We start from the raw sequence: 9,877 nt of genomic DNA on the forward strand, positions 1-9,877 counted from the left end.
AAATTTGTTATTTTTTTCTCTATCTAATTTTGTTTTATTTAAGTCAAGCATAGCTACAGCTATACAGATCCCTCTTTATAATAATAACTTTTCAGTTTTTATTAATAATACATTATACACAATAATAATACACAACAAAGGTGCTACATACTTGATTCATTCATGCCTAATTAATATATAACATCAGTCAACCTCCTGTATATAAAATACCAAATTTTTATTGGAAAAAATGCTGAAAAATATTTTTTTAAATAATTTTTAAAAGTATTTTAAAAGACCTTTAATTTTGATTTGCTATTATTTACTATTAATTTTAGAGTTATTCTTATAATTTAAATATTATTAAATTTATCAAACGGGTTAAATAGATGGATTGAAGTAATTATATTATTAATTTATAAAAAAAATGTTGCCGGTAATGCTTAACGCATATTTGTATCGTTTTTTTGAATTTTCCCAGCAGTTTTTTCTAAAAGTTCTTTAAAATGTGCATTATCCATTCTTAAATGATTTCTATAAGCCTCTGGATCTCCCACAACCATTTCTTGGAGCAGGCTTTGTGATGCACCATGAGTATTTCGTCTTAAAATCCACGGTCGTGTCCACCACCTTCGTTTATTTTTCTTTTTGTTTGATTTGGCGATTTCTTCTCGAATTGCATAACAAATTAATTCCACACCTACATTAAGAATTTCACGTGTAGCCATTTTGTACTACAAATAATTCAACATTAATCGACTGTCGTGTAAACCTTTTTGCTTTCGGCACAGATCGCATTATGGTCGAACGATCCAAATCGTTCAACCCAAATCGACCCGTGAAAACGCGCCTTTAGTGACAATTTAAAAAATGTACTAACGCCAAACTTACAGTCTTTATTAAGTTATCTTAAAATGATTAAACTATATGTCAGATTGTAAAAAAAAATATTTTTCTTTTATCTAACAATATTTATCTTACTGTTTGTGTATGTCTCCCCCATATAAAAAAAACTCTAAAATACTCTAAAACTAAAATTGAAACTATGAAATGAGTAAATAAAATGAATATTGTGCAGCAACATATTCGGTTTATTCATATGTTGTAGAATTGCTTGCAATGCTGCTCGCCTCGCTTGTAGATTGCTATAAAGCTCAGTTTGTGGATTCCATAATACATCATAGTTTTATTAAGCATAAAAAAATCTTGCCATGTCTGCATCTGACCATTTTTCACTCATTTTTTCCCAAAATTACAGCTTGTCGCACTAAAAACAACAACTGTATACACGCTAGAAGTACTCTACTCGGCTTTCTGCATGTTGTGTTTTCGTTCGACGAGATGTTTACACATTCGATTCCAGTCGTTCGACATCGATTCGGCGACAATCGCCCATCAAAAGTAGACAGTCTTTCTACTTCCGTCGAATCGACTCACTCCGCCGAACGGCCAAGTCGATTTGTGGTTTACATATTCAATTTGCTTTCGATTTAAATATCGATCTAAATCGTTCAACTCAAATCGATCCGTGAAAACGCGCCTTTAAGGCGCGTTTTCACGGGTCGATCTGGATTGAACGATTTAGATCGATTATTAAATTGAAAGCAAATTGAATATGTAAACCGTAAATCGACTTGGTCGTTCGGCGGAGTGAGGCGATTCGACGGAAGTAGAAAGACTGTCTACTTTTGATAGGCGATTGCCGCCGAATCGATGTCGAACGACTGGAATAATCATTTTTTACTAAAATAGATGTTAGATAATAATTATTAGTAGAAAGGGAGCCATTTCACCCCACTTTGACCTTTGACCCCTGACGTCACAAGCACCGTCCGCGCTCCGGTCACGCCCCGTGATGACGTCATGAACGCTAACCCGCGCCCCGTCATGACGCTCAGCCTACGAGGCCAATCGGTCATTTGGTAGGTGTCAATAGGTATAAAAAAAAAGTATTTATCAAAGGTGTAACGGCCATTTGTCATGGTTAGAACGGGATATACGAAGCAATGTGTCGATATAAAGTGTAAATACAAACCGCAGAGAATAACGCAAAAGCGAATAGTAATGTCAAGGTTGTCGATATGGGTATTGCAAACATATATATTTAAACTTGTGTGTTAAAGAAATCCGCAAACTCAAAGTGCGATAAAGAGAAACTACTTTTAATCAAGTATTTAAAATATGAAAAATTACGAATGTATTTACAAATTAGCAAAGATTACAGATATCACCGATGTAGAAAGCCGCAAAATATTATTTTATTAAAATGCAAATAGCAGAAAAACATGAGAAATTGATAAACTTGTAAGCAGGTGGCGATATCGCCAAAGCCGCAAACTGTTATCTAGGTGTAGAACAACAGCGAAGACTTCATCGTTTCATTTTAAATAATATTTTTCAAAGAAATGTGCGTGTTATGGATTATAGTGTAAAAAAAACAGAAAAATGTGGCAAAATGTAAAAATTTTGTGAAAAAAAAATATGTAAATATACATTTATATGCCTGTAAGGACCTACCAAGAACAAGGATTAACAGAAGAAAACAGAGGTAAGTAATAAGAACTATTATTATTATTCAATGACTGGTGTCTAAAACGATTCAAAAACGTAAGGAAGGTAAAAGCGCTAGCATGTATTTTGTAAAAAATGTAGATTTAATACACATGTACAAAATGGCGGTTGTACCGGCAAAATATTTCAAAACGTGGTAAAATAATTAAGAGATTAAAACAGTTTTACTTTTGCTTACAGAGTATACCAAAGGGATAAAAAGCCCATAAAGTTCTAAATTGTCAAAAACTAAGGCGTAAAGACCGACAGGAATAGACGAAGTATACAGATACTAAGGTAAGATATTGTTATTCTGCATTAAACATGCCTATTTTTTAACAAATACCATAAATGTGCCTGGTTTTTAACAAGCACGTAAATAAAATGTCTACGAAGGTTTTTTTTTTTTTTTTTTTTTGCAAAATGTCCAATATGCAGATGTCCCAAATGTCTAATGAGCATGCGCAACAAAGTCACGCTATTTGTTTAATAAAAAACGTTTTTAAATGTAAAAGAAAGAATACACGAGTACCTAGAAAAAATATTACACAGTACAAGCATTGTACAAATTATGTAAACTTATAATTTTAGATGAGAAGCCGAACATGAAGCATCAGTGCCCACCGTAATTAATATTTGGAAATCAACAACAACAACAATTGACAACGTTAGACGCTGAATAACTAAGGGTAAGCAAATGATTGTAAATTTTTGCTTTAAAGAAAAGAATATAAAAATATGTAAAATTTGATTGTTGTAAGTATCAGAAGTCATAAGTTTGCGCAATATGCGGACAAAATAATAAATTTATCGTTTTCACCGGTTAGATAACAATTTCCTGTTGTTTGTTTGAGAATTGTCGATCTTCTAATAGCATCAATTTATTTTACATAATAATTAAAAGAAATACCAAATGTTTAGTAATTGTTTTTACATTAAGAATAAAGAGATTATAAATAATAGATAAATAACAAAAATTATTATACAGGGCGGATAAAATGAAGATTTTACATATAGGTTTAACCAAAATGTTCTTGTACAGGGTGTTTATAAAACTTAAGTAAATATAATAGCCCTAAGTAATGTTACATCTCTTTCCAAGGCCTACCCAGGAGGCAATACGTCAACATTATATGACATATTCGTGGATATATCAAAGAATATTGATGTATTGGAGATGCTTACGGCCTCGTTAAGATTCCCCGCCATATGTCTCAATATACAGAGCATAGAAAGACATAAGACAGGCCTACGGTATTTGGGCCCATCCATGCTTTGCTTATGTAGAAATCACATATAAGTAGTGTAAGGCCCAGTAAATATCTTTTAGTGATCTGTGCAGAGTATCTTTTGGGTATCAGGCAGCTAACAAACACATAGCTCCGGAGTTAACCAGACAGGTTCATTAAGTAGCCAGTGACTCATAGCAGATATCTTTTGGTGATTTATCTGAGCATCTTTTAAGATTTTTTATTATACAGAGGTGTGGTCAGGGCTAGTTCAAGGTAAGGCCCAGTAAATATCTTTTAGTGATCTGTGCAGAGTATCTTTTGGGTATCAGGCAGCTAACAAACACATAGCTCCGGAGTTAACCAGACAGGTTCATTAAGTAGCCAGTGACTCATAACAGATATCTTTTGGTGATTTATCTGAGCATCTTTTAAGATTTTTATTATACAGAGGTGTGGTCAGACTTAGTTCAACGGCTACTACTTTGGGGTAGTCTACCACTGACTAAATAGTACTGACTCTTGGGAAGGTGATCAGGGATTAAAGCTAAAAGGTTTTTACACTTAAATATGTAGATATTCTTCGTAAACAAAGCATGGATGTTGTCAAAATATAACCTATGCAAAAAAGTACAGTAGCTCTTAAATATTTTTTAAAAATGGTAGATAGCATTTTTTAACATTGAAAATAAGATAACATTCTGAAATTTTTAATATTACCGATGTTTTTAAATTTAATGATAATTTTCAAAACAAATCATATTACATAAAAAAAAAGTAATTAACGAGGCATTTTTAAGATTTGAATGTCGAATTTAGTGTCTTTAAGTTGTATGTAAGCATTGGAACTGGCTACATTTTCAATTTGTTCTAACATTTTAGCCATATTGACATCTGCACTAGTTGTTGTCGAAATAGGATGATTGAAATTGTCATTTAAAGCCACAATACGGATTCTGTCACCCTTTTTGTAGCCAATTTGCTTTTTTATATCGTTAAGAGCAGAGTCTAATTTCTTTTTCAAAGAGTCTTGATTAAGACCACCACCTACATAGTTTTCACAGCATAGTTGGAAAGTGCACTGATGAGCATTGAATTTTTTAATTTCTCGTTGATTTATAATATTTACAGACCACATTTTGATACGTGTGTACTCTATGAGTGTTCAACTGTGAATGAAGAGATTTTGACATGTGACACACTATTAACAGCAATCTAAGAGGTCTTGTAGCCTAGAGGCAGGGTATCCATACACTCATCATTATGTACAATTTTTCGTTTTTTGTAGTCCATCTTGAATGTCTTCGATACCCTTTTTTGCGTCACTATGTCTTTAGTGTGGACATCGCGGCATATTTGGTCATATGTGAGCTTGATTTGTTTGGTGGGATCGTGTATGATATCATTCATCGCTGAGGTATTGAGTACTAGGCTATTCTCGTAGTTTAGAGTAAAGCCTTTGATTTTAGTCACCTCTTTGCCCTCGACTGTTTTGTAGTAATAACTTTTTGGTCCAGTAGCCTGCCATTCTACAATATAATCATCTGACCCAAGCTCATCGCTCCAATCGCCCAACATTTCACCTGTTTCGACAGTGTTTAGGCCATCATCAATATAAACAACGGAGTCTGTGTCGAAATAAGCTACGGCCTCTCCTAACCTATCAATCATATCGTACAGTCTCAGACGAGCGTTACTTGTCGTAAATAAAGCCACAAAAATATTTGTAGATGTGGGGTCTTCTACAAATACGTCCTTGTAATCATATGAGACTTGGGCTATATGATCGTTAACAAATATCACATTAGTTATGTTAATCTTATCATCCATCAAGAGCTCATACCATCTTTTGAGGTCCACAACATACTCTGTCTGTTTCATATTCATTCTTTGCCCAAACTTGCCCCATAGACTATTCAAGCATAGTTTAGCGACTGCTCGTTTACCAAGATTTGGAGATATCTTCTCCAAGTCTAAGTCTATGTCCATTTGTTCTTTTACAACCCGAGCGTATTCTTCGTTTGAGGCATATGTATGTGGACTAGTTTCTAATTTTATTTTCATAAAATCTTTGACATAGCCCTTAAATAAATCCGTCGAAGTTTGTTCAAAATTCCACACCTCGTACACTTTCAACATTTTATACCCCTTTTCTAGGGCTTTATTGATCTCTAGAGTCGTCCACGTACCTTTTAATGCGCGTTCTGAGTCATCATGATCACAATGTTCGCAATCTTCCAAGGCGCATTGATTACACAAAGGAAACATTAATTTGTCAGTTTTGACAGGTAGGACTGGGTGATATAAGTTGGTAGGTGGTAGTATTTGACAATGTACTAGGCCAAACCATGAGGGGTCGTATGATTCAGGTGCATGTATTTTAACAGGGTGGCCAATGGGGTAGCGGTCATAATACTGTACAGTAGGGTAAAGCGATACAATATCTATATATCTAAGCTTTTTACCAGTCACATTTAGTTTTATGGCGTTTGTTCGTCCTCCAAAGAATGCTTCACGAGGCTTTAAGGATTCAACAATTTGAGGGCTCGGTGCATTTTTACATTCTTTTGATTTTAACCAGTCACATTCCCACATTTCTACTAGTTTGTAACCAGCTTCTTTTATTTGTGCGGTTCTCCTCAGTGTTCGTTCGTACAAGTCGCTCATTGACTCATTGTTGACATGATTAATTGTGTTGGGTGCAAAACACTCGGGGTGGCCATGCCAGAAACAACCGTGGTACTGGTACACAGTATTTGTACAGGCATCATAACCATCCACTTTTGCACCACAGATCGTAATTTCGCCTCCATTAAGAGCATGTTGTACGTCTGGAAACTGACTGAGCCACTTTATGGATGCTTCACTGTACGTATCCTTAAGATCCTGTTTTACAATCCCAATAGTATTTGTTTGCAGATATTTGGACCTATATATAGCCATACAAACACTAGCAATGGTCAGATATTGGAACGGGTCTATGTTAGCGATCCCCAAAAATTCTTTACGAAACTCTAGACACCCTCTTCGTAGAATATCTACATCTGAATCGCAGTAGGTATGTAGCTCCCTCTGAAAATTAAATTCGTCGTTTTTATGGTCCTCATACCATTCGAGGAAAGCTGTACGATGCTTCTCTTTCATGGTATTGGGACCATAATATTTAGAGCTTGGTAAAGTCCCAACATATTGTTGGTTCTCAGGCACATTAAAGAAATGTGGAAAATAACCCTTCTTCAGCTCTGCCAATCCAAACGTTTTGGGGAATTCTGCCAGAGGACCGCTCACGAAATTCGAACTATCAATTATTTTTAATTTAATAGCAGGTACTTCTAGCAGCATCAGTTTTGACCCGTTGTAGATGGTGTACGGTTTTATCGTGTTTTCTACACAGTATTTCAAAATAAAATACGAGTCGTAACTTTTCCCGTTGTGAGCTACTGCTGTATAACCCCTGTGTTTCTCAGAAATTAACCATTTACAGAACTCATCGTTGTCCTTGAAAACAAATTTATTACCATTAAAATCGTGGGCTATCACCAAGTTCGGTATGTGTATACCTGTGTCTTGCATTGCTTCGTAATCGAAAAATAAATATTTTTCTGTATATGTGCAACGATTTATGGGTGTGTTAGAGAGGCCGTTGCATTGACATGGATATTTACATGTAACAGTTGTTTTATAATGCTTCCGACAACCCATATTTTCTTCATTACTACGATTATTACATACACACGGTACTTCGCAAATTCCTCCTTTGGAGGGTTTTTTCATCATATAGCAATGATGCGTAGCTATCTCTACGAATGTGTTACAATTCCTGCACATCGAGTAGCCACACACATGCTCGTTGGCTCTTTTACATACTTTATTGCACTTTTCACATTTAAATACTTCTTTGCACATTGCTTCGTGATTATGCAGGCATTCAACATTAAAGCAGAAGCGGTTACATAATTCGCAAAGGATCTTTGTGTGCGTCGACAAGTCGTGTTCTGGCTGCTTGCAGATTGTACACAGAGGTGCTTTCTTGCACTTGTGCTTGCTTTGATAAGGTGTATCGCACTTTGTACAGTAAAAATGTGTGCCGTACAACCCTTTCAAACTGTTGATTACATCGAAGTGGTTACCGTTTTTATATAGATAAATTTTGTTTGTTTTTTCGGGACCCTCGTATATGATTGTGTTGAAATTTTCAGCGCAGATGATCTTAATTTGCACATTCAACAGTTCTTCGGTCTTCTTAAAATCATCCAAAGTAAAGCCGTCGACATAGCAGCCACCCAATAGACCACAAAGTTTTTCCGCCAAAACAGTCTGTAATGTTCGGCCATCACGTATGCTCTGAGTATCCCTTTTGATCAATTTGTGACCCAAAATCTCGTTTGTGATGTATGTAAGAGCCGTTACGATTGCTCTAGCCCCACAAAGATTATCAGTATTAACAATCCGTGTAATGCTCTTTTTGGTTCGACGATCCTCTGACAAATTTATCATTCTACGACGACCGCTACCCCTAGGCATCTTGAAAATTTGAATATCGAATTTCGTGTCACCCAAAAGAACAGTATCGTTAGATGTTAATATGTTTTCAACTTGTTGTAATAAATTATCCATATTGTCTTCTGTGGTCACTTTTGTCGATATAGGGTGATTGAACTTGTCATTTAAAGCCACAATACGGATTTTATCCCCTTTTTTGTAGCCACCCTGTTTCTTTGCATCATTCAGCGCATCCTCCAACAGAGCTTTCAAGTTCTCTTCGCCGCGGCTAGGAGAACCCCCTGTATGCTGCTCGCAAGAGAGCTGAAAACTATGTAGGTACGCACAAAATGTAGTTATGAATCTACGCGCTAAAACCTTCAATGACCAATTTTGAACCATTTCGAAAATTATCAAAATTAGAAATTTAAAAATCAAAAAACTTTACAATTTTTCAAAAAAACTAAAAATTCAAAATGTAATATCTATTTTTCAAAAAAAAAATGCACACTTACTGTAAAGGCTGATAAGAGCAAGAGCTGATAAGAGAGAGAGCACGTCTTAACGCCAGGGCTGACTGATAAGAAATGAGAGTAAATCATCTTTTGCGGGCCTTTTATACGTTTTCACCCTAGGTCACGTGACACTCTATGATAAGGAAAAGGGTAATACTGTTTGAGAAAAACAGGGGTGTTTATTTTCAATTTTACATAAAAACAGCTGTATAAAGTATTTAAAACATATCAGTTAGTCTTTTTACGAAATCCCGGTTGTAAATTATCTATATTTTCGAGGTGCGGCTTACACGCTATCATATTGTGATAAAGCAATTAAAACCGAGTTTATTCAAATAATAAAAGTATGTACATTTATAATTAATTATTAGAACAAAACAAAAGCTATTTTGCCAAAAACGACGATCATTTTTCCATAAAATGATAATAAAATTTAGGGCGTTGTCCCGCTTTGGGAGAACTCGTAACACTTTGGCTAGGATATTTGTGCGAAATTAACAAGATCTTACCTGTCGACGAGAATTACGTCATCGCTACTTTTAGGCAAAGATAGAGCCGTGTGCAAAACATACACATCTAAGGTGTTGTCTTGTTGTTTTTATCAAGGTATGCCAAAACGATTAAGATAGATGATGTCATCAATATTTTTAGATAATGATGTGTAGCGGTGAATTGTTAGATAATAAAAAGGCATGTTAAATCCCAATATTATTTTATTTGTTAAATTAATACATATTACATGTTATTCTTGAAGGAAGGCGTCGGTTAGTGAGATGATGAATTCTGAAGTATTCCGTTTCCTTAGTAACCGCTAGGTGGAGACAATTAATGAATAAGCTCTAGATAGCGCAATTCACTTATTATTTCTTCTGCTTCTTTTCCATTTAGAGCATCGCTTTTCGAAAGAATTTTGAGGCCTTCTACAAGCGTATTCGGATCGTTATTTTCGTTATAGAGGGTCCATATTTTGTTCAATTCCTCGTACAGCTGTCCCCTTTCAGAACTTGGTCTCTGATTTGTTTTTGACTCGTTTTCTGGTGTGCTGCTTTCCAAATACTGCTTTGTTGTTTTCCCTTCAATGTTTTTATTTGAACTTTTCGTTACCCGTCCCATGCTTTTAGT

General features: G+C 35.2%; 1 protein-coding gene and 1 long non-coding RNA gene across 2 annotated transcripts; one reads left to right on the forward strand and one right to left on the reverse strand.

The window, feature by feature from the left end:
* The first annotated feature begins 1,943 nt into the window (after positions 1–1,943).
* Positions 1,944–3,274, forward strand: LOC140452909 (uncharacterized). Its single transcript, XR_011952243.1, has 3 exons — positions 1,944–2,527; positions 2,731–2,826; positions 3,121–3,274. It is a non-coding gene; the product is annotated as an uncharacterized lncRNA (long non-coding RNA).
* A 1,699-nt stretch (positions 3,275–4,973) lies between these two features.
* LOC140452776 (uncharacterized) lies at positions 4,974–8,642 on the reverse strand. Its single transcript, XM_072547103.1, has one exon. It carries the CDS (start codon positions 8,640–8,642, stop codon positions 4,974–4,976), a length of 3,669 nt encoding a protein of 1,222 aa, XP_072403204.1.
* Between the last annotated feature and the right edge of the window lie 1,235 nt (positions 8,643–9,877).

The sequence above is a fragment of the Diabrotica undecimpunctata genome, chromosome 11, assembly GCF_040954645.1.
Source record: "Diabrotica undecimpunctata isolate CICGRU chromosome 11, icDiaUnde3, whole genome shotgun sequence".
In the NCBI taxonomy this organism is placed as follows: domain Eukaryota; kingdom Metazoa; phylum Arthropoda; class Insecta; order Coleoptera; family Chrysomelidae; genus Diabrotica; species Diabrotica undecimpunctata.